Below are 25,982 nucleotides of genomic sequence, written 5' to 3'. Positions count from 1 at the left end.
CTTAACAGTCTTCATTCACAGGGGCCCAACTTTACATTTTATCCCCCGTGTTCTAATTACATTGGTGCCGTAGATGCAACCTGGTCTCATGTGATCGTCTGAGATTAAGATGAGGAATTAAAGCACAAACAAGTGACTCATTTTAATGGATTTACTCCAGACAGGAGAAACCTGTAATTTCTCTTAGGCGTGCTTGATGGACCCATCGTGGAGTGAATCACAGACTTACACAAGCCTTGAAACCCCGGGCGGTTTTACAGTTCTCAGATAGGTTTCTCACAATCGGTGGCTGGTTTGCACCAGGGCCTCTTGGATTTCTCTTTGAAAAATGGAGAAAAGGCATCACAGGCGCTGAAGGGGGACCATGGGACCTGCAAGGGGAGGCACCCGGGATGGTGGGGCACAGTGGCTGGAAGCTTGGTGCCAACTCTCCTGCCTGGCTGTTAGCTTTCCTGGATGCTGTGAGTACCCATGCTAGGAGCAAACCTTCCTCTGACTGAAGACTGGATTGGTTTTGCATGTATTCTGGAATGGGAAAAATGCGCGATTTCTGGTGGTATTCTCTGGAGTGCTTGATTCTGCAGGAAGCCTTCCTGACATTATTTAGAAATTGGCTAGCTCAAGGTTGAAGTCCGCCCTTGATCTCTTTTATATTTGTTTTTCTTTAAGAAGTCATTTGTCAGGATCTAATTGCTCACTCCCAGGAGTGAAAATGCAAAGCACTCTGTCAGGCAATTTGACTCTGTTTTCTGACTGTTCCTTTGCTTGATAAAGTGGATAAGCAAACCAGCTTTCAATTCCCTTCCTTTAGGCTGAACGTAAAGATGTATATAAATTATTATAAAGCATTCCGTTAGTAGTTTTCTTCTTTTTATTTATTTATTTATTTGACAGATAGAAATCACAAATAGGCAGAGAGGCAGGCAGAGAGAGAGGAGGAAGCAGGTTCCCCGCTGAGCAGAGAGCCCGATGCGGGGCTTGATCCCACGACCCCGGGACCATGACCTGAGCTGAAGGCAGAGGATTTAACCCACTGAGCCACCCAGATGCCCCAGCAGTTTTCTTCTTACAGTGAGGCTGACAAAGCTGTCTGTATATCAACTTAAAAGGAAACATTTCCTCTAGTGATGGTTAAACCTTTTTGTAAAGGGCATCTACCCTTGTTTTGAGTGGTCTACTGTACACCATTTAATTATCTATATTCCTTGTCCTCTGAGGACAATTGTGACCTTTCAAATGTGTGTTGTAAGGTGCTTGTGTGTGTGTGTGTGTGTGAGTACTTCAGTGACCTTTCTTCCTGGAGCCAAGCAATCGCCCAGTTGACCAATTACTTTAAAATCCTGTAAGTCTCGAGAGAGTTGGTGAGAGGCTAGATACCTTCCAGCTATGAAATTGTGTGATTCTTCAAACATAACAGTATTTGAACCAGACTGCCATTCTCAGAAAAGATACTGAGCCACAAAGAGATTGGCTGGAAGCCATCTCAAATAGCCCAGGATAAGACGCTTCTGATTCTAATAGATCTTTTCTATCTTTCTTTCCCCCAAGGCTCTTTATGAAACTGCTCCGCCATGGCAAGGGACAACTGGTAAGAGTGACTGAATCCGTTCTATTACTGAGGCCAAGCAACACACAAACAACTTGTTTAGCCGTCTGACTCCATAATCAGCTCTAATTACCCCAGCGGAGTAGATGGGACGTACGGTTACGAAATTCGGCTGAGGGGAACACAACACACACACCTCAACATGTAGGTCAGCAGTCTCTGAGTTCTTCACCCTCAGTTAACCTCTCTGAACAGGGCCTTCCCATCGAAGTGATTGGCCAACGAGTGTGAGGTGAGTTGCTGCCCAGAAGGTGAACCAACAAGTGGAACCCCCCGCCCCGGCCACCTCACGTTGGAGTGAAGGTCATGGAGACAACACTTTGAGACAGTGTCCCCTCTGTGGGCAAACATCCTCACCCAGCTTACCTTGGGGTGTTCTGTGTGGAGGAGTTTGAGAGATCACGGCTTCCGATGCATTCTTTCCTTCCTGACTGCGGTTACTATTCCCAGGCTTACCTTTTTAAATTTGCTTTGAGAGTCCTCATACTAGCTCTCACGCAGCGTGTCTGGGCAGGTGGGGAGCGCCTGGGTTCCATGACTCATATCCTACAACCCCATTCTAGGGAAGATCAGAAACAAGCTCCGGGACGCAGGCAGACTAGTTGTATTTCTTGATTCCAACTCATTCAGAAACGCAGCTCTTAGTACAAGGGAGGTGGGACAAATAGGAGATGGTGTGTCAGAACTGCTGGGGTCTTCTAGGTCTGTCCGAGAAAGGGCTTTGTGAGTTCTGACCGTGGAGACAGGGCAGAAAGGGTGCTCGTGCTGCCATGCTGGGAGCAGACATCACTCATCTGGTGTGGCATTGTCTCTTGCCGAGCCTAGACAGGACCTCGCAATCCTTTTGCACAGAGGCTCCAAGCAGTATAACACAGAGGTAGGTTGGGAGCATGTCTACTTAAATCACTAGGTTCCAAAAGGATCTAGAGTAGCACATATGCTCACCTCCCCCTCTAAGATCGAGAACTTGCCTTGTGATTTTAAAGCAAAGACTTCCAAAATTGGTATCGTTCTCTGTGGGGCCATTCACTTATTCATTCATTTATTGAACACATGCTGTCTGGGTAACTATTACCACCCTTACACTCTGCTGGGTGCTGGGGACCAAGAAATATCCCTTCCTGTTCACCTCCTAATGACAACATGATGTTTTTGGTTGGAGGGAGGTCTATTCTGTTAGGTGTGGGCTAATTTCTCTCAGGCTCTGGGGCTGGGAACACTAGCTCTTGTGCTCTTTTGACCCTTTGTCATCAGGGCTTGGAGCACAGGTAGTGATGCGGGAGGCATCCCTTGCTGGGATTTCTCTGAGGAGGGATATCCTGAGTCACATGACCTCTGGGACCCTTCAGTCTAACTATATTGTCCTCCTAGCCTCAGGGGCCAGCAAAGGTGATTTTCTCTCTCTCTCTCTCTCTGAAGTAATCACTCTGTTAGAGCAGAGTCTGGCTTCCATTCAGTGGCCTAGAATTGCCTATTACCAAGTGAAAGACAAAAGTGACTGGTAGTGGGCAATTCACACTTTTATGAGGATGCACAGAGGGAGAGAGGCTGGTTAGGGAAGCAGGGAGGAGGAATTTGGGATGTTACTTTTCCAGTACCTAAGAAGCTGCCAATTCCAGGTAGCTCGTTGCTTTTATCTCTGAAATAGGCCAACTTTCAGGCACTTTGGGAACAAGATACAGGGCATGTTTCTTTGTAAATGTCAGGTAACTATTCACCTAATCGCCACAGAAGCCTCAGGCATGAGTTCTGCATCTTGTTTTCTCTTCTTCTTTTTAAATATTCATTTCTGAGTCTGCCTTCCCCTTCCTGGGATCATCCTAGACACCTGAGATGTCTTTCATCCCTGCCTTTCCTCACCTCTCCACCCAGAGAATCATGTGTCAGGATGATTCTGACTCTTCTCACCGTTAAAGATGACCTATCCATTGCCTCCTTCTTTCAGGATTCCCTAAGTTCAGGTCTGTTACTCTCTGAGGCGCTACTTTGGGTCCCGGGGAGTAGCCTCCTGGGCAGGTGTTAGCATAGGGGCTGGCACATGGTAGGTGTCCAACAACTGCACGTGTAGTCTGAGTCTGGATACGCTAATGTGTTCCAGGATGACACATGGTCCTTGAACAGCAACCTTAAATTTCCCCAGAGCACCTTGGATGAGAAGGTAAATTTGGTACAACCAGAGTGGAGCAGTCTTTTCACCACAAGGATTCCCAGAAACTCTGCTATGCGTCCATATATATATGAGGGGTGGGTGGGTTGGGAGGTTGGTGTGGGGACACATGGTTTCTCCAACTGATCTGACCATGGAACCCCTTAGTCTGTTATGAGACCAGTGTTCCACAGGAACCCACTTCAGGACACAGTATCTTGGGCAACCTCAACTGATACCAAGCTCTGTATGGTTTGCCTTACTAAATAAAATAGGCAGTTTTCCTGAAATCACAGAACATTTAAGTCAGTGTAGGGTCATGTTTTTCTTCCATTCTTCTAAAATTCAACTTTGGTGCCTGCTACAAACTTGGTAAACAAGTGGCGGGTAGCAAGTGTCCACCCTAGGCATACAGCACTCTTCTGTCAGGATTACTGCTTACTCTTTTTATGTTCCCCCACCATGTACTAGGATCTTGATTTAAATGGCCAGGGACAGTTTCTCCCAACAAACCGTTTTTCCTGCCACCATACCCGAGGGGTTTAGAGAAGTAGCGATCTTATGAAAGTGCAGTTTTGTTGTTAAACTGAACACACTATAAAGCCAGAGGTCAGTGAATGGCATGAAGGTCATCTTAGCATACTGGACACAGAATGACTCTGGGTTCTCCATGGAGGAGAGGACCAGGCCTTGACTCTAGCACTCTTTACTAGGAACTAGTAGACCCCTGGGCCAGGCAAGTTGTCTTTACTACGTTCACATCTGAAAGCGGCTGCTTTCAGTACTGTCTGTGTTTTTGCCAACATTCTTTTGGACAATCCACTCTTGTCACATGTATTTAGACTTTATGTCCTTGTTCTTTTCTTCATTCTTTCAAGAGGTCACTTGCTACCTGCAGACACTATGCTGGGTATTGGAGAAATAACAAATACACACACACACACACACACACACACACACACACACACACACACACACACATATATATTAGGTTTATATTTGTATTCAGTATTTTTTTAAAGAGAGGGGGTGCAAAGGGAGAGGGAGAGAGAGAATCTTGAGCTGGCTCCACGCCTAGTGTAAAGCCCAGCATGGGGGTCGATCTCACAACCCTGAGATCATGACCTGAGCCAAAATCAAGAGTCGGACACTTAACCAACTGAGCCACCTAGGTGCCCAGAAATACTTTATATTTGTAGAAAATTTTCAGTTCAGCATTATGCAAAATGCAAAGTCCGCTTTAATTATTAAGTCTTTATCAATGGTGAATCTAAGTATGTTTCTTCCATTCTGTTCTATAAAATATCAGCCTCTGATTATGAATTATGCCAGATATACTTCTTTTTATTTTTCAATTCCCCATTTCAGAGCTCCAAAGCTCTGGCTCATTGTGCTCTGCAGAACACTCTGGCTTTTGGCTTTAGCTATCTATATCATGGTGGGACAGATTCCATTCTATTCTTTTTGGTGAGAGGAGAAAAAAACCCATTTGGAGCTACCTTGAAAATATTTCTCCATCTGACCCTCCCTACTGATCAAACTAGGCAAAAAAAAGAATGTTGTGCCTCCTCTTGGGTAACATTATTAAACATCTCCTCCTTCCCACTTGTAATAATTGAAGGAACTTTACCATATAATTATCATATAAAGTAGTAGATGGGTTACGTACACCAGACTAAAAGAACATGAATGATGAAATAGCAAGTTAATTAACCAAAACTCCCCAAACAGCTAATTGTGCTCAGCTCAATGTTTGTGTTTCATGTGGTCATGCTTATGATTTCACACTACATATAAGCAATCTGTTAGAAAGTTTTTTCTTAGGAAAAAAAAATTATTATTAGTTCATCATGTTCCACAAAGAGCATAATGATCTATAGAAAATGCCATGCCTAGTGGATCCTTTAGTCTCCAAACACTTTCAGGAGCCGTGGACTTACAGAGGCCCTAACACTGCTCAGGAAAACAGTTTTGAACTTCCTAAACCACATCAGATCACATCACATCATTGTGCCAAATGCCTGACTTTCTTCCAGCAAGATTAACTTTAAGTTCTTATACTGAAAACTGTGGACAGTAAAATGCTTCCTTCTGAAGCCTTAGATAGGAGGCATCATTCCTTATAAGTGGCCTCCTGTTGGTTTGTCTTCACCCATTTCACTGTGCATTTCAAACCACTGCTCTCTAGGTGGAAGAGAATTGCATTTAACCTCAGCATCCGTCCTATTATTTGACTCTGAACGTAGGTGTCTTTTTCCCCAATTGCGTGTACCTTGGAAAGAACATTTCGATAGATTGTGAAAAAGTAAAGAGGAAGGACCAAAGAGACCGCTTCAGTGGGAGAAGTGAACGATTTTCAACTTGATAATGAAAATGAATGGTCCATTCTGTATTTCTATTTCTCAGATTGCAGGTTACAATCCATTAGAGGGTTGTGGATTCAATTTAGTGGGTGGCAACCAGTTTCCGAAAGAATGTCAGATAGAGTGGAATGCAAGTTAAAAATCATGGACAGAGCAGAGAGTGTCTTGCTCATAGGTGGGAAGGATAAGAAATATATAAAACCTTTTAAAATATAAAAATTATGTATTTTTCCAGTTTTATGTATGGATACCTATACACATACATATATATGTCTGTACACATTGAGTCATGATATAAGATCTGTTTTATTACTGTGTCAGGATAAAAATTTTGGAAAGCCACCAGTGTATATGTGAAATATACAAATAGATCTAAGACAGCTTATATTGGTTCTTCTGGTATTTCCTTTTATGATGATGGTTAAAAATCTATCCTATAAGGAAGATGTGGTCTATATACAGTATGGAGTATTATGCCTCCATCAGAAAGGATGAATACCCAACTTTTGTATCAATATGGACAGGACTAGAAGAGATTATGCTGAGTGAAATAAGTCAAGCAGAGAGAGTCAATTATCATATGGTTTCACTTATTTGTGGAGCATAACAAATAACACGGAAGACATGGGGAGATGGAGAGGAGAAGGGAGTTGAGGGAAATTGGAAGGGGAGATAAACCATGAGAGACTATGGACTGAAAAACAACCTGAGGGTTTTGAAGGGGTGGTGGGTGGGAGGTTGGGGGAGCCAGGTGGTGGGTATTATGGAGGGCACATATTGCATGGAGCACTGGGTGTGGTGCATAAACAATGAATTCCGTTACACTGAAAAGAAAAAAAAAACTATCCTAAATAATATTAATATTGCAAATTGCTTAGTTTGCCCATCCACCAATTTGCCGCATACATGAGAACTTCTTTCCACCCACTCATGTAAGATCTTGAATTCCACACACATATCCCAGCAACTATGCAAATCCATTACCACACTTTGCCTGTCATTCTGCCATGTTTCCTTTCCCCTGCTCAGACTTGCTCTACAAGATGACAGTATAAGTCCAAATACATCTCCCCATTCATTGGTTAGGAACGCAAAGAATTTTAAGCTCAAAGACAATTTGGAAGCCTTCCTGTAAGTGCCTATGGCTCATCCTCTCATGTGAAGGCTCACTGCAGTCATGAAAGACCATCTTAGTCTTGACTCCACCCAGGAAAGGTCTGACGATCCCTGATCAGTGAGTTTTCTTTGCTCCCTGGCCACAGATCGCCTGGTGAGCATAGATGGATCAGAGTTAGTTCACCTCCATTACAACATAAAGGAATTTACATTTGCTGAGGCTCAGTTTCTGCTTGGCCTTATTCACTAGGTAGAGTATGTAGCTGATCGCTCTTCCCACTATTGGTTTGACTTGTCTGAATTCCCCACTGGACATTGTTTATGGAAATGACAGCACCCTTTACTTCCCTATCACCAACATCTGGCACAGTTTCTGACAAATAGGAGCCACCTGATAAAGGGTGGTTGAGAGAATGAATAATCATCCCACATTTTATGAAATGGATGAGAAAGAAAATAGGCTCAGCAAATGTCAAATACCTCATCAATATCATAAATGTGATTGACAGCTTAGCTCATGCTGAATCTAAAGTCCATGACATTTTTACTTTGCTGCATCTGTACTATGAGAGAATTGTTCTAAGGAACTTTGCTTCCAATAAATGGTCTTAGTTTCTGCTATCCTGTAAGAGAAGTATGGTGGTGATGATCAAATCATGATGATGTTGATGAACTTCAACTGTGACGGAGATGCTTTCTGGAAATTTGTCTTTGAAAGGTAGAACTAGCAAGAAAGAGGCATTATCAAAGAAAAATAATTATAACTGTATGGTGACAGATGTTAACTAGACTTACTCATTTTACAAAAATACAAATATCAAATCACTATGTTGTATGCTTGCAATTAACACAATGTTACATGTCAATTATATATTAAAAAGAAGAAAAAGGTAAGAAATAGAGATATAGCCAAAGAATAATTATCTTTTCATGCTTCTAGTTTCTCTGTATAATAGTTGATCCATCTATAAGAGAGAATCTCAGTGCTTGCTCCAATAACAGACAATAGTGTGTATTCATTTCAAGTTCCTTGACCCCCTATGCCCAGAGAGACAGTACATTGTAGAACAGTAGTTCTCAACTGGGAGCAAATTCCTCTCCCAGGGCACATTTGCCCATGACAGACATATTTGGCTGTCACAGCTAGGGAGGAAGCTGTTCCTGGCATCTAGTGGGTTGAGGTCAGAGATGCTACTGCACATCCTACAATTTACAGGACAGCCCCCAACAACAAAGAACCATCCATCCCCAAAATGTCAATAGTACCATTGCTGAGAGATCCCATCCTAGAACTTGGCTTTCCAGCTGTACTATCTAGGTCGAACCCTTGGTTCCACCACTTTTTATGAGTGACCTTGACTCATAGTCACTTTGTACCTTAGCTTCTCCACTAATAAAATGAAGATGGTAATACTGTCTTACATCATCTGATTAAATGAATTAATGCAAAGAAGGAGCTCAGAAAAGTGATTGGTAAATAAAGGTTCTTGATAAATGTTATGATTAAAGAAAATCATGGATCAAACAATCAGAAATGATTCTTTGGTGAACATACATCCTTCCTAGTGCTTCCATCACTCCTGTCTATTGTTTGTAGACAAGTTGCCAGTTGAAGGAAAGTCTTTTCCATTTTTTACACGTTAGCTAGTTTGAAAGTAGATATTAGTGTCCTTTCTGGAAGCAGAATGTTTTGGTATGAACATCTCAGAGTACCCACTAGGGTCACCAAGGGGTTGGTTAGTCGGCTAAGTTTTGTGTTGTCTGGCTGTACCAACTCCACCTGAATCCACTTTCATTCTGTATTGCAGGTGAAGATCCTAATGTGTGAAAATGAAGTCCCAGGCAACCATGATTTGCTGTTTAATGTTCTTTCTGGGAATAGAATGTTCTCACTATAAATCCAAGGTCCACATAAAAGTAAGTTTGATCCATTCTCAAGTGGTCCCATGAGAAATCTGCCAGGTCTCCTAGATGAGTTAAATTTATGACAAATAACATGATCTTAAATAAAATTTCAAATGACTACAATTTTACTCTTGCAGATATATATCTGTATCTCTATATCTATAAATATATATATATATATATATATATATATATATATGTATTTCTTTTAAGGGAACAAAGAAAAGTTGAGAGGTGGCTGGGCCCTGCAACATTATATTTGCATGGTGCAACAGAGCACAACAGTATAATAGAAAAATTACTTTGCAAGCCACAGAGAACATAGACAGGCAGTTGCTGGGAGGAGGAATACTAGCCTGGCAGGTAGCATTTCAGCTCCAGACCTTACCTTTTCTTCTTGTTAGCTGCATAAGTTGTTTTGCTTCTTTGAGTTTTAATTTCCTTATCTATAACATAAAGGGTATTTTTTTCTTTTAGATAATTTTTATAGCCCTTTATAGCTGCAGAAGAGTTTGTGATTCTATTATTGTCACCTAATGATTATTCCTAGCATCTGCTCATTTCTTCCTCTCTGGGGATCTATGGTATCTGGTGGATCATATTAGCTTCATTTCATAGTTACAGTTAATACAGATGGAGACCAGCTTAGCATTATAATTACTACATCTCTTTTCTCCCTGAGTACTTGAGCTTCCCAAAATAGGTACCCAATCCACTAACCTGACCCTCAGGGCCCAAATAACCACTGGCAAGATTCTTGCCCTCCTCAGAGGAGGGTTTATTCTCTGTCTGTGCTTACCTCCATGATTCTGTCTGAAAATTTCTGTGACATCACATGCAGACCTGGTGCAGTTTTCTTCTGAGTCATGAACACATTTTCTCTTCATCTCCACATGGAGCCTCTATGTTGAGATAAGCAAGGAGAGTTCCACAGTAAAGAGGACCTTTGGGAATTTGTGTTTTACAGGATGGAGATAAACTTCAACATCCTGAAGGGAAACTCAAGACTGGAAGGATACAAGGTAGGTGTCTACAGAAGATTGTTCTTCCATAGGGAGACTGGGCACAGTGAAGAAAGGGCATGGATTTGGCAGAGCACGTCCCCAGACCACAAACTTTCAAATGGCGTAACAGTCTCTAACAAGTTCTCATTGTTTACTGGTATTGACAGACTTTCTTACAATTATACCATTATCCATGGCATAGTCAATGACCCAAGTTGGCAAATTATTCACATGTGTTCTAGAGTAGAAGACAAGTGCTTACTTTAAAACCCCAAAGGGAAATCTGTTTGAACTAATCAGCTAGTAAGAGGCAGAAGAAGGAACAGGGAAGAATTCATTCCTTTGTGCAAAGGTATTTTCAGAATGTTTAAATGTATGTTACACTCTGGTGCTGAGAAGTCTACTGAAGTGATGTAAAATAGGTATTGTGTTGGTGAGATGGGTTTCTCTCAAAAACTCAGAAATAAACTATGGAGATAGTCATTAGTAGCAAGATAATGAAATCACATGGTTCTTACCCAAATAGCAGAGGTCACTGGATTCTGCACAGACATGGCCAAGTATATTTTTAACAACAAATACATCTATACATTGATGTGGACTTGAGAAAAGAGGGAGAGAGATGGCTAACCTTCATTGAGCATTGGCAAAACTGATTCAAGGGCTGAACAAGATGCTCACTCATTCAAGTTTGTAACAAGACTGTGGCATCACCTCCAAACTGTATGGATGAAGAAATTAAGATGCACTGAGCTTAAATGACTTTGCAAAACCAGGGACAGTGGGTAGGTGGTAAAGAAAAATGCAAACTTTCTTGTTTCCTTTCTCTATGAATGGAGTCATCCACAGAGCCTCCCTTGACTCACAGACAGTCACCACATCTTATTGATTTCAACACCTTATTAGCTTCCATTAGGATCTACTTCTTTTCAGAAGTAGATCCTTCTTCCTGGGAATACTTCAACACCCTCATTCTTGGGTTTCTTGCTTCAAGTCAATCCACTCTACTCATGGGCCGAATTAGGCCTTCACCAGGTTTTAGAAATAAAGTTTTATTGGAACACAGCCATGCTCATTTATGTACATATTATCTTTGATGGCCTTCATGCTACAAAGGCAGAGTTAAGTAGCTTTGAGAAAGACCACCTGGTTTACAATGCTGAAAATATTTATACTCTGGTTAGTTTTCATATTTAGCAAATAAAAATATGGAATTGAACTTAAAAATCAGATAAACAATGAATGGTATTGCATGTGTCATACGAACATTAGAAACTTATTCATTGTTTAACTGAATATTTTCAGTTGATCCCTATTATTCATGGACTCTGCATTTATAAATTCTCCTATTCATTGAAACTTATTTGTGACCCCCAAATTACTACTCACAGTGCTTTCTGGATCATTCATAGACAGAAAAAAAAATTGAGTTAGCTCAGGTACAAGTTTCCAGCCAAACAAGATGGCACTCTGCCTTCTTGTTCTAGCTGTCCTACTATAAACAAGTGTTGTTTTTGTGGCATTACTAATGCCATATTTTTGCATTTTGTGCTTTTTGTTTGTGATTTTGCCATTTAAAATAGCCCTGACTATAGTCCCCTGAAGAGCTTTCTGGTGTTCCTAAGGAGGCTGTGATGTGTCTTAAAGAGAAAATTCATGTGTTAGATGAGCTTTGTTCATGTGCTCTTATGAGTTATGGTACTATTGGCCATGAGTTCAATGGTAATGGATCAACAACATAAATGAAGTGTCTTTAAATAGAAACACATATAAAATGAGCTCATATATTAATCAGTTGATAAAAATGTGAGGAAAAGCTTGTAAGAATCTGCCTTGATTTCCCCTTATTTGGTGTTTGTGGAAGCAACTCGATAGACCATAACTATTGCGAATAATGAGAATCAACTGTATCTGAAAATAAATTTACTATTTAATTGGACTTTCCGTATTTTATCTGGCAACTCTATCATGGCCTTTATGGAAAATTTTACTGCCTTCTGCTCTATGCTATTGTTAATCATCTTTCAAAAACAAATCTAATCATGTTTTCTGGTAACCCCCATATTAGCACAGAATTCAAAGTCCTTCATGTCTTGACTCCTGCTTCTCTCCCATCCTCATCTCTTGCCCCACCCCCCTCAGCTGCTCTAAACTAGCCTTTCCACCTGTGACCCCTCCTCTCCATGTATTGTTCACCTTGCTTGGCACACCTTGCTTGGTGCTGAGGACTCTGTTCAATGTCACCTCCTCTGGAAAGCAGACAATTCCCAAATCCCTAGAATAAGTTAGCTGCCTCCAACAGAGCTCAGTAATGCTAATTAGGTCCCCTCTCTCTCTTGCTTTTCAGAGAAATGCCAGGGACCTTGCATCATGGCTTCCAACTGCAGCCAGCCCTGTGCTCAGCACTTTCGTGGAGAAATAGGATTTACATGTCATCAAAACAAGTGGCAAAAATCAACGGAAACATGTACAAGCCTCTCTGTGGAAACACTCTTTAAGGTGAAGCATTTGCATATTATTGGCTTCCAGGGCTAATTTCTCAGGAAACCTAGAGGCATTTTCCTGTGTTCTGTTCCGCACGACAATAAATCTCAGACTTAGACTTGGGAAAATGGCAGATTGTGGGAAATTTGTCTCTTCTCCTTCCTTCCTTGCCCAAATTCTCAGATACTCTCCCCTCTCCTCACTCTCTCTTTCTCCCTCTCAGCATCTTTTCTTAAAAAAACTCCTTTACGCAATGGTAAATGCTTAGAGGTTGAAGTTTGAGTTTTGACCTCAAATTTTAGAGCTTAAAGTTTGAGATAGGTTTGTGTGTACCTTCACCTAATTACTGAACTCTAAACTTCTTGAAATTACAATTTAGCATCATTTGACCTGCCAACCTCCATCCATCCCCACCCACAAAAATTTCATGAGACTCCCCTTTCAAAAAGTTAAAATAAGTAGATAGATTTTGTTTTTAGAATTTCTCCACATCTCTGGAGAAAATGTCTTGTTATCACACTTGGGTTAAAACCACTATCCTGGGGCACCTGGGTGGCTCAATGGGTTAAGCCTCTGTCTTCAGCTAGGGTCATGATCTCAGGGTCCTGGGATTGAGCCCCGCATAGGGCTCTTTACACAGCGGGGAGCCTGCTTCCCTCCAACCCCCACCCGCCTGCCTCTCTGCCTACTTGTGATCTCCGTCAAATAAATAAATAAAATCTTAAAACAAACAAAACAAACAAACCACTATCCTGGAAGTGATAGGCCAGTATCCTGATCTCAGTGGCAATTTTGATGGAACTGCTTGTCTGGGTGTGACTCCATCCTATACTCTCTGTCTTTCTTGGCATCTAAACCCCTTTTTAGTACCACTGGCTTCTCCGTTTTCCCCACATGGTGTATTTGTGCCTTAGCTCCTTTATTCTGAAATATGTTAGGTATTTCATCATTTTTGAACAATTTTTTTTTTTAAACAGGACTTCAGTAGTGCATCACGCCTCTCCCTAGCAGCATCATCTGTGCCAGTTCACGTTCTTGATTTTCGAGCTCCAGAACCCGTGGAGAGTGTAGCCCAAGGAATCCTCAGGAACTGTCCAATTGATTATGCCTGCATACTTGATGTCGTGAAGTCATCAGAAGCCACCTCCGGAAACATCGCGTTCATAGTGGAGTTACTAAGAAATATTTCTACAGACTTGTCTGATAATGTTACCCAAGAGAAAATGAAGGTATTCTTTGACAATTTCATTTAAAAAACTGGCAGATTTCTTTTCTTTTTTTTTTTTAAACCAAATCTTATATTTTAACAGTTTCAAATATACGGTCCAAAGTAAGACAGCCACAGCAACCATAACAACGATACGCTTTTTATTTCAATTCTGCAGGTCGATTCACTCTAGCTTATGTAAGTTTTCAAGAAGTTAGCATATTTTTAATACATGTTTCTGTCCAGACTTACTAGTTTCAAAAAAATATCCTGAAAGGATGGCTGTGAGCAAGAGTGTGTCTACTCCAGTGTTGCCCAAATTTAATTCTGTAGGCCATAATTATTTTGAGAAATGTTAATGGAGGTTTCTTTTCTACAAGGGAGATCTGTGCATAGCAGATGTAGAAATTCTGGGTTAAACAAAGTTAAGCAGGTTTCCTTCTGGCAGGACTTTTTAGAACTTTTCATGTGTTAATGAAGTTTAGCCCTCTTTATAAAGGGGGGAGTTAGAGATACAGTATGCAGTATTTCTCAAATTTAGGTTTTTATAGAATTTACCCCCAATTCCCGCCATTAAACAATCATTAATAGCTCACGAGAACTCTTGGGTTATATAGACTGCAGTTCGGAAATGCTGTCCCCGGGCACATAATAAAGTAGTAAACTTTATCTATACTTTTATTTTAATGATTGTTTTACTGTACTTTTCTCTCTGAAGTCCTCTTAGCATGAGATTCCAATAAACAGTGAATTTGAAGAGCAATATGTCAAAGAAGATCCCATCACTTGAACTCGAGAAATTTCAGGGTTTAGAGATTGACTTTCTGCACTAATGTGTAAATCCTTCGCATAACTTCCATTTTTTCCCTCCATTGCAGAGTTATAGTGAAGTGGCCAACCACATCCTTGACACAGCAGCCATTTCAAATTGGGCTTTCATTCCAGACAAAAATACCAGCTCGGATTTGTTGCAGTCAGTGAATCTGTTCGCGAGGCAACTGCGCGTGCACAATGAATCCGAGAACCTTGTGGATGAACTCTTCATTCAGGCAAAAGGGCTTCGCATCAACCACAATACCTCAGAGAAAAAGTTCAATTTCTCCGCGAACATGAACAGAACAACAGAGGGTATCTTAGGGATGATAGAAATTCCCAGGCAAGAGCTGTGGAAGCCGTCACCAAATGCATCCCAAGCCATCAGCATAGCCTTTCCCACCTTGGGGGCCATACTGAAGGAAGTCCGCTCGCAAAATGTGAGTCTTCCTAGACCTGTAAATGGTCTTGTCCTTTCAGTGATTTTACCGGAAGGACTGAAGCAAGTCTTATTTACCTTTGAGAAGATCAATAAATCCCGGAATGCCAGGGCCCAGTGTGTTGGTTGGCACTCGAGGAAAAGGAGGTGGGATGAGAATGCTTGTGAAACCACACTGGAGATCACGAACAGAGTAAAATGCTTGTGTAACTACACCAACATGGTGATGTCCTTTTCCATTCTAATGTCCCCCAAATCTATAGACAACAAAGTTCTGTACTACATCACCTGCATTGGGCTCAGCATCTCCATCTTTAGCTTGATTCTTTGCCTGATCATTGAAGCCGTGGTGTGGTCCCGGGTGGTTGTGACAGAGATATCATACATGCGTCATGTGTGCATCGTGAACATAGCTGTGTCGCTCCTGATTGCTAATGTGTGGTTCATCATAAACTCGAACTTTCACAAAAAGGCCCAGGACTCCAACTGGTGTGTTGCGCTGACATTTTTCAGCCACTTTTTCTACCTCTCTCTGTTTTTCTGGATGTTCTTCAAAGCACTGCTCATCATCTATGGAATATTAGTTGTTTTCCGTAGGATGATGAAGTCCCGCCTGATGGCCATTGGCTTTGCCATTGGCTATGGGTGTCCACTGGTCATCGCTGGCACCACAGTTGCTATCACAGTGCCAGAAAAAGGCTACACAAGATCCGATGCCTGTTGGCTTAACTGGGACAATACCAAAGCCCTTTTAGCATTTGCCATCCCAGCCTTAGTCATTGTGGCCGTGAATCTTGTGGTGGTTTTGGTTGTTGCTGTCAACACTCAGAGGCCCTCTATTGGCAGTTCCAAGTCTCAGGATCTGGCCATAATTATGAGGATCAGCAAAAATGTGGCCATCCTCACCCCACTGCTGGGACTGACCTGGGGTTTTGGAGTAGCTACACTGATAGAAGGCACTTCTTTGATATTCCATATAATCTTTGCCCTGCTTAATGCTTTCCAGGTAAGTACCAAGAAAGAGACTTGTTTTATTAGTTAATATTATTAATATTTTATTTATAAGATATTATTTTTATTTCATAACTTGTTATTCTGGCTATATGACATATTCTGGCTATATGATTGAAAAATATAGAATACAAAATGTTTGTTCCATTTCTTTCCATGTCTTGGAGACATTCAGCTGTAGCTCCTTTCACCCTGTTGATTGTCAAGTTGGATTTAGCTGATCAGGTTAATTGGGTGGGAATCTCCTTCCTTCTGTCCTCAACTGGTCCACCTGTATCCCTCCTAAAGTTTCAGTGTTAGAAGAAGTTGACCTTCACTTCTAGAGGACTAATCTTTGATCAAAGATGTATGAATCTACACTCACATGGTATGCTTCAAAACAAAGCAGTTTTTATCCTTTCTCAAGCAGTTTGGGAACTCAATGGAACAGTCATTTCCCATAGGAGGACTAGACAGGACTTGCCATTCTCTTTGAGTGTTAACCAGTTGGGAGTCCTCATGGCTCATCCCTGTGAAATAAATGGAGGTTGTTCTTTGTTGAAATAGATCTGGCTGTGTGTTGCCTGACCCTAGAAGTGTAACTTTTCTCTGGGTCTCACCCTTCTCCTTAGTAAGAAAAAGATTCGAATCAGAAGTCATCTCTCTTTTCTTTTCTCGCTCTCCCATACTTGGTTTGGCAAAATTAACCCTCCAAAAGTTGCTTTACTTTATGTTGGCTACTGAGCTTGTACTTTTGGGAAGCTGTCACTAGCCAGACTGCTTTCCATACCTATGAGGAATAGTAAATGTGGCAAGTTCGTATCCTTAATTATGCTTTTATCAGGGGTTGGCGAACTCCAGCCTGCTTCCTGTTTTTGTAAATAGTTTTACTGAAATAAAGCCATAATCATTCATTTGCATTTTGCCTATGGCTGCTTTTGAGCTATGACAGCAAAGCTGAGTAGCAGTAACAGAAACTGTGTAGCCCGCAAAGCCAAAAATATTTATTATCTGGTTCTTCACAGAAAAAAATTTTCCAGCCACTGCTTTAAATATATAAATATAACTGCTTAGTAAAGCAGCATGGATTCCTATGAATGGGTCACTATTACTCTATTTAAAAATGTGGTACAAAATATAAAGCAGACTTTTAAGAAATGCCAGCTCAGATCAATCATATATCTTACTCATATGTCTTTAATAACTATGGAGAACATTTATTTCACTCTTTGCCTTGCATTGCTTTAAAGAGAGAAATATTTGACTCAGGGATGTTGTTGTTGTTGGTTTTTTTTTCCCCCCCTGAAATCAAAAGCTCTTGGACTGACATAAATCTCCCCAAATCTTGAAGTTATTTTGGAGACTAATGATCTCATTCTATTTTTTTTTTTTTTTTACTTTATAACTTAATTCAACCCCAGAAAGTTTTATTGTTTCTTTTCTGAATCACTTCTTTTTCGTTTTTCTTGATATAAAAATACTGAAACACTTTTAGTTAAATACACTCCAACTTTTCTCAGCAAGCTTTCTCTGTGACTCACATTTAAAAGTTTCCATCTTCTGATAAGCGTTTCTTTGCCATGAAACTCTCCTTGGAAACCAGCCTTCCTTCCATTCTCATGGCAGGATCCAGAATTCTCTTAAACTCAACTTCCACCATTTAAAAAGATTGGCTATCAATTATTGTGACTTTACAGGTAACCAAATAATTTAAACTTCAAGAGACCCTGTCTTTCAGAGCTCTGTATTTTTCTCTTTTATGCATAAACTTACTCCATCAGCTCAGAGACCCTGCTATTTTGTGACTTTTAACCCCAACTGAAAATAAACTATAATACAAGTTTCACTTCTCAAGAAAACTTCCATGATTTTCACTTTGAGCTACAGGATTCCATGTCATGTTGTGTCATGTTACTGTTATGATAAGTAAGAACAGCTACTTAATATTTGGAAAGAAGGTAAACAGATGTAATAAGGGGGAAAACACCATTCTACATTTGCAGTCATTCAATGAATATCAATAACTGTATTGCACAGACATGAAGGTGACCCTCTTTCTTTGAGGTAAAATCACAGAAAAATTTGCCAATGTATTTTCTCTGAATCAGTAAAAGCTGAAGTTTCTAATATCCAATAACTGTCCTTGAAGATATCTAGAAGGGTGGTATTAGAATAACAGTTGGGATGTTGTCTGCCATACCATCCCTCATACTTCTGCTGAATTTTGCAATAGGGGTTCTTCATCTTGCTGTTTGGAACCATTATGGACCATAAGGTAATTTGAATTTGTTTCTCTTATTGTAAATATTTCCATGTGGCTCAGGGTAGCAGCGGGGATGGAGCGGTTTTGATCAGAAAGCCTGGTCCATGGGGGTGAATTTATGGGGGTGCTTCAGGCATCAGCTGAGAGGAGGAAAGGAGAGAACTCTACTCTCTCATTTCCTGCACTTAAGTCAATAGGAGGCGGTGTGTGAGTGTATCTAAAAGAATAAAAACCATTACCTGAATTTTAATTTTAACTCTAGATCTAATTATAACCACAATTTTAATTTTAATTATAAACGTAATTATAACTATACCTCAACTTTTATCCAAGTCTTATTTTTGGCTAAGCACTATGCTAGGCCATCTGATACTGCTTCTGCCAGGGTTAGTGGTCTTGAAGTTTCAGGACATGGGTCTGGATTTGGGGGATGTTGTCATTTGTTCACTGTTATTGTTTCTTTAGATAAGAGATGCTTTGAGGATGAGGATATCTTCATTGAAGGTCAGAACAAGGGCTGCAGAGGTAAGCCCTCCCGTTCAGTCTCAATACCGAAGGGTCAGTGTCCTCAGGAGAGTCACACGAGACAAATATAGCTTAGTATTCTGGATTTGTTAGCAAAGAGAATTATTAGGGCACACATTCATTCATTCATTTCTTCACTAGACAAATTTGGAGTAGCCAGCTAAAGCTTAAGGTCAGTAGAATATACCTCTCAAGAGAATGTTCCTGCTTGGATGTATTTCATCCTTCTGGACCATTGGATGTATTTTGAGGTCTGGACCATTGAGATGGGACAACATGAAACAAGGATCATAGACTCATAAAATACCAGAGCTGGGAAATGAGAGATGAGCTAGAAATGAAATTCTAGTCCAACCTAGTCGTTTTATAGGTAAGGAAACCAAGGCGCAGAGTACTTACGAGATTCGCCTGAAGCCCAGTTAATAATGAGAATTCATACTGTCCTTGCTCAGGACTCTTTTCAGTAAACCCTATTCTTGGATTGAAGTATATGTATACTTATTGATCCTGAGCTTGACCAAGCTATCCATCTTTTAAGGTACGAACTGAAATTGCCATCATTGCCATATTAATTAGAAAGCAGTCATTTACTCAACCAATAGTTTCTCAGTAGGAGCTACTTTCTTAAAAATAAACAAACAAAACATTTTCTGAACACATTGGAAGTCAGCATTTACGGTTAGCTACTATTGGGTGTGACTTTTGTTAGCCTGGTTCATCAATGCTAAGATAGGCATTTTCTTTACCTTTTAACATTTCTGCAATTGGAATGTATTTTACAATCAGTGGCATGTCATGATTTAATTGGCAAGATTTTTCTTTCTTTTTCTCAGTGGAACATAAAAAGAATGATGCAGCTAACAATGATAGTTTCAATGAAATGTAATTTTATTCTGTGTAGCTGTGTCATTTTGAATGCTTGTTTTCACGTTTCCATTTTTACATGTTTATCTCTAGGCAGTCATATACATAAATATAAATAAACTTTTTTCAATGCCGTTACTTACTGAGATCACTGTTACTTTTTTTTCATTTAGAATGCATCTTTAAGCCCAACCAATGGATCTAAATTAATGAATCGTTGAAGACGAGATGTGAGTATTAAAAACTCAAGGAGAATCTTCGCTTTCAAGTTGTGACAAACTCCTTAATGCCCTTGTGAGCACACGATTGCCTATAGTGTGATGCAGGAGTGAGATGGGGAGGGAACAGTTGACAAATCTTTTAGAGCTTAGAAACTGCTTTATTGCCCAGCGCATAAATGAAAATATGCACATCTTTAAAACCTATGCCATCTCAGTGTATATGTTTAAATCTTTAAAAAAAGTTTTTATTTAAATTCCAGTTAGTTAACATACAATGTAATATTAGTTTCAGGTGTACAATAGAGTGATTCTACACTTCCACACAATACCTGGTGCCCTCCTTCATCCCTGTCACCTATTTCACTCATCCCCCTGCCCACCTCTGTCTCATCACCATCAGTTTGTTCTCTGTAGTTGAAAGTCTTTCTTGGTTTGCCTCCCTCTCTCCTTTATCCTGCTCTGTTCATTTGTTTCGTTTCTTAAATTCCACATATGAGCGAAATCATTGTCTTTCTCTGACTGACTTACTCACTTAGCATAACACTCTCCAGCTCCATCCATGTTATTGCAAATGGCAAGATTTCATTATTTTTATGGCTAATATATATACATATACATAATATATAATATACTATATAATAATTTTTTTTAATCCATTCATCAGTCTATGGACACTGGAGCTCTTTCCATAACTTGGCTACTGTAGATAATGCTGCTATAAGCATTGGGTTGCATGTATCCCTCTGAGTTAGTATTTTTTATTCTTATATGACCAAATCTTAAATGTACTTTCCTTTCCTCAGTGAGAGAATGATATCATCACATCTAAACTGATAGAGGATACACCCTTGCTGTCTATAGCATTCACACACCCTAATTCCATCTTGTCAGTGAGTGGGGACACTTATAATAACCTCATTGTTGAGAAGGAAGACTTAATTGATTGAAATCACAAAGCAACAAGCCTATCCTTCCATAGTGAAGTAGAGCCCAGAATCATCCCCAAGGGGGTGTGGGTTAGAATTCCAGAGAGCTAGCTGCCTCACAGCCAAACTCTGAGACATATTTCTACACAGATGAAATTAGGAGAAAACAAATATTAGGCATCTGTGAAGGGGAGATCAGTAACACAGTGGCAGCCAGGAGCCTGAGAGGTAGTAGGGAGAGGTAGGTGGGAGGGGGGGATCAAGTTCAAGTTGGGTACGGTTTTGTCTTGGAGAGGTTTCATGGCCTTTGAACATGGATAAAGATGAGTCTCAGATTTGTTTAAACACCATCTGGCAGAGGTACATCCTCTTTTACATTCCTTCTCTTTCTGAGTCAGGGCAGAATAGTGAACAATGGGGCAAAGTGGAGAATTGAAACAATCTCATGGAGTCAAAGACATTCTGAGTTGGTAGAACTCTTAAGGGACCCGCTGTGTTACAGAGCCTACAAACCTCGAGTTGTGCTGCTGTGGGACCTTGGTTCATGGTCCCAGGGAGAGGGAGGGAAAGAAAGAGGGCTTTGTCATATCCACTTACTGCCATGTGTGGGGTGCTGGGAAAACACCGGCATGTAATCCTTACTTAATCATCCTCACATCTGGGTTTTTATATTAGAACTGTAAAAGGAGTGAGGAGGGATATCAGAGTCTTTTAAAAGGGTTATCTCTCCCACCTCTGCCCATTTTCTAGTCCGTAGATCTCCTCCATAGTGGAACATCACTATAATGTTTCTTGAGGAGATAATTCAGATGACCTGGGCAAGATGACCTTTCCAGCAAGGTCCCAGTTTGACCTGCTTTAGGAAGTTTGTTAGACTGTTTCAGGTGGAGAAGATTCTGGCTCTTGGGGATCCGAAATCTAGCCATTCTGGAGAAGAGAGGTATGGTTGAAGTCTAATCTCCAGCTAATTGGGCATACCTGGTTGGCTATAGTAAAAATTGGAGAAGACCCGTAGAACCCAGGATCTGGACTGCACTCCCTCCTGTGATGGGGAGGTGCACCAAGCTTCCACAGGCACTTGGGGGAAAGTGGAGGAAGGCGGTGGGAGTGTATGAACAACTCTCCAAAGAAATCCTTGCCTCCTGATTCTTCACCTCTTACTTTTGAACCTGTGAGGTGGGGCATGAACTGAGGGTTGCATTTTTTTCGGCATATCCTTCATAGGTGGCCCTCTCCTATTGAATTTTCTCAGTAATTGGAGCTGTGCTTTTTACATCTGGACGCACATGGAACCAGAAGGATCAGGACCAGCGGCTGACAGGAGGGTTAGACCACGTTAGGGGCCAGCAAGTTAGACATCAGGAGTAGGAAATGTACTCTTAGTAAATGGAGACCTAGCAGCACCAGGTGGGGTGTGGGTCTTTCAGCAGAGAAAGAGAGGGGCTCCAGCCAGTCGAGGTCAGAATTATAGCTCAGCTGCACGGGGTGTTTCGTAAATGCAGCGCAGGTGCAGCCCAAGGCAGTATTCCTAAGTATTCCTAAGCTACAAGGAAAAGGCAGTATTTCAGGCCTTAAATCAGTGCACAAAACTGAAGGCTGATGGGATCTGAGGAGATAGGGAGAAGTCCGTTGGTGAGACAGGGGGCAGGAGTTCCGAATAGGACTTGCAGAGACTTGAGACCCTGGGCATGGGTGGAAGCTCCACATATCCCAGTGAGTTTGATTGCTCTTAGAAACAAGGTTAGGGGGGACCTGGGTGGCTCAGTGGGTTAAAGCCTCTGCCTTCGGCTCAGGTCATGATCCCAGGATCCTGGGATCGAGCACCCGGTCCGGCTGTCTGCTCTGCAGGGCGCCTGCTTCCTCTTCTCTCTCTACCTGCCTCTCTGCCTACTTGTGATCTCTCTCTGTCAAATAAATAAATAAAATCTTAAAAAAAAAAAAGAAACGAGGTTAGGAAAGATTTGTTAGAAGATCTTGCGATCATTGAAGAACTGCCGAGGTGTGCAAACTCGGCAGTTGGCTTTAGGTATAGATTCTAATCGAAGGACTCCCATTCTGGAGGCAGACGAGGGAGGGAGCAAGAGGACAGGCTTATTATGAAGGCACAGCCGCACAGCGCCCTCTGCTGTTCATATGGAGGCCGGGCCTTTACTCGGACGCAAACAGAGCCTGTTTCCCCAGTGTTATTCCAGTGTGAACAGGAAGTCTCTTCAGTTCCTGTAAAATCCCTTCCACATATTTGCTTATGCCTGAACTCACCTCAAAGGATGCAGAATCTTCATCCCACAGTAAGACATGAGACTGACTGAGCCAGTGCCTCAGAAAAGCAACACGTTTTTGTACGTAAAGTTTTAAGTTCAGAGGAGCAAGTCACTCTAGAGACCAAGCTTAGGTAGCCAAAGATGGTGAGAGGGCTCTGGGGACAGAGTTTAGGGCTGAGGGAGCAGCATGGAGAAGGAAGAGGGCACAGAAAAAGGAAGCTGGGAGAATAGCCTTCCTACCATGTGACTTTGAGGAGATTGCTCGATGCCTCTGTGCCTGTTTCTTCATCTGTGAAATGGGTCTAATAATCGTACATACCTCCCAGGATGGTCTCAAGATTCAGTGAGCTAACATATTCAAAACTTGTAGAATGAGGCCTGGCTCAAATTAAGTTATCAGTAAATGCCAACTATCCTTCCTGTTAACGTGTGTTCCAACCATTTTGCCTAGGCCGCTCCATTCCTCATGGATGTTCCGTGTCCTGGACTGAGAGTGAAGCTCTGGGAGAGGGAGGCCGGAATGAAGGACAACCAAGTTTCCTTGGAAGACTTTCTCTTCTGGCCAGGAGTGACACCTAAGCTGTCAGGGCGAAAATGCTTGCTGAGGGGAAAAATGAGAATGACGTTTGGTGACTGGGCTTGAAGGAGCTAGAACCACTGACTCTTTGACCAACCCATGACCTGCAGGCACCTGGCTTCTTGGTCAACCTTGGCAAGATTAAGACAGCAAGCCATTTGCTGAGCTTCTGGACAAGGCTGGAGCTGTTGGGTCTCTACTGGATGAGGTGTGTTTTTATGCCCAAGGCCTGCTCTGTGGCTCCATAAACCCGCCATTGTCATTGTGCATGGATCATGCTTGCTCTGGGGGACAGAAGTTAGATCCAGTGTCGGGAGAGGGGCGGGGATGGGAGTCGAGAGGGAGGGCGGGGGTGGCAGCAGAAATACCGACTCTACTTTGGAGACAGTTAAATTATAGTAGGTTTCCTAAAAATAGGGAACAGAATTAAAATAAGAGGACTTTTAAATGTGTTTCTGATTTTAGTCTATTGAAATAGACTAAGTAGTCTATTTTAATAATAATTTTGCTCCTAGGACTTTAGGTTCCTTATTTGTGATACTTAAAAATATTCTTGTAGGTTTTATTATTATTATTATTATGTGTGTGTGTATGTGTTTAAACCCCTATACATAAAAAAATTTTAGAAATAAAAATAAAAACATTTACTTTTCACAACTTACTCATGTGTGAGTTCATTCAAGGTGGATGGCCCCACTGGTATGGTACATTCTTGGGTACAATTCTTTTATCAATCCACCTGGACCCATTGGCCAGACACACAGGAGGCCCAGGAATGTAATCCTACCATGTACTCATAAGGTGAGGACCTAGAAATATTTGGCAAATAGCACTACTGTCTTTCAGACATGCTCAGTGAAATTTTTCTTTTTTTTTTTTAAAGATTTTTTAATTCATTTTTTTGACAGACAGAGATCACAAGTAGGCAGAGAGGCAGGCAGAGACAGAGTGGGGAAGCAGGCTCCCTGCTGAGCACACAGCCCAATACGGGGCTCAATCCCAGGACCCTGGGACCATGACTTGAGCCGAAGGCAGAGGCTTTAACTCACTGAGCCACCCAGGTGCCCCTCAATGAAATTTCTATTGCCAGTGTGGTTTTAAACAGGCAGCCATTGGGTAGGACTGAAAATGACTATGTGTGTGTGGAGGGGTGCAAATTGATCAAAGCAGAAGTTGTAAAGGCCGGTCATCCCTTTTTCACGACACACACACACACAAGTACTTCTTTGCAGGCCTGCTTTCAGAAACTTTAGTGTTGGTAGTTTAGAAATAAGATCAGGATTGGTTTCAAATCAAACAGTAATATTTTAGTGCTGAAAAATTTCAGTCAATTGGACATTGTTCCCCTTTTATAAAATTAGAATAAATCATTCGTAATGAGGGACACGAATCTAACTTCACTATTTGTAAAATTTCCTGAGCGTTAATGTATTGACCCACATTTCCTTTTTGTTCTAGCTATTATGAAAACAAGTTTTACTTCTCTCAACCCCCCCCCGAGATTTAGAAATTCCAGAGCATCATGTAATTCCAAGCCAAATAATTGCCTTTAGTTGGGTAGATTTACTTGGTATTGTATCAAGGTCAAGTTAATAATTTCCTATGATAATAGCATTTAGTTTCTTTTCTTTTCTGCATTTTCCCAAGCTCTCCATCTTTTGAGTGCATATTTGGGGAACCATCAGCCTGAGTAGTGAATTCTGCCTTTTTAAAAACCATCACACTATGCAAACTGGTCAATGGCATTAGGGATCTAATATGCCAGCTTCCAGGAGTGAATCTAAGGCAGAAATATCTTAGCCCTGAGCAGTTCAGCTTAAAGACAAATTTTCTCTTAGGAATATGTCCCTTTTGCTAATTCTCATCTCTGAACAAAACTCAGTGATTCAATGGTTGTACTTCCATTGAGAAATCCATTTTTCTACTCTTTGTTTGTTTGTTTTAGAGAGGGAGAGAGGGGTGGGTACCAGGCAGAGGGAGAGCAGAGCCTGATGTTGGGATCCATCTCACATGATCATCACATGATCGGAGCCAAAATCAAGAGTCAGACACCAACTGGGTCACCCAGATGCCCAGAAAAATCCACTTTTCAACTGCATTATGGGGCCGGGTGATATTTTATCATCTTTTCCAACCTTCCCAAATCCCATTCATTCCATTGAGAGGTGTGGCTGGGAGTCTGCATGACAAAGAGAAGAGGTGGCTTTTACTTTCCCATCCCAGCTCTTCAAGAGGTAACAATCTGCTCAGGGAGTGGGGACTTGGTTTCCAG

At 41.3% G+C, this 25,982-nt stretch overlaps 1 protein-coding gene across 4 annotated transcripts; it reads left to right on the top strand.

The window, feature by feature from the left end:
* Positions 1-209: 209 nt before the first annotated feature.
* On the top strand, positions 210-24,346 carry ADGRF4 (adhesion G protein-coupled receptor F4). 4 transcript variants are annotated; one of them, XM_047733843.1, is made up of 12 exons: positions 210-461; positions 1,549-1,588; positions 9,040-9,148; positions 10,104-10,158; positions 12,488-12,639; positions 13,602-13,853; positions 14,710-15,572; positions 15,681-16,089; positions 18,307-18,348; positions 18,802-18,861; positions 19,899-19,955; positions 23,585-24,346. In XM_047733843.1, the coding sequence occupies exons 3-11, from the start codon at positions 9,062-9,064 to the stop codon at positions 19,944-19,946; spliced, it is 1,968 nt and encodes a 655-aa protein (XP_047589799.1). In that variant the 5' UTR covers positions 210-461; positions 1,549-1,588; positions 9,040-9,061; the 3' UTR covers positions 19,947-19,955; positions 23,585-24,346. The 4 variants fall into 4 exon arrangements, with proteins under 4 accessions (XP_047589799.1, XP_047589795.1, XP_047589797.1 ...); XM_047733839.1 differs by having other exon boundaries at positions 14,710-16,089; XM_047733841.1 differs by lacking the exon at positions 1,549-1,588 and having other exon boundaries at positions 14,710-16,089.
* The last annotated feature ends 1,636 nt before the right edge of the window (positions 24,347-25,982 follow it).

Source organism: Lutra lutra, chromosome 6, assembly GCF_902655055.1.
Source record: "Lutra lutra chromosome 6, mLutLut1.2, whole genome shotgun sequence".
Lineage (NCBI taxonomy): Eukaryota > Metazoa > Chordata > Mammalia > Carnivora > Mustelidae > Lutra > Lutra lutra.
The sequence above is the reverse complement of the archived record's forward strand: the minus strand, read 5'-3'. Positions and strand labels throughout refer to the sequence as shown.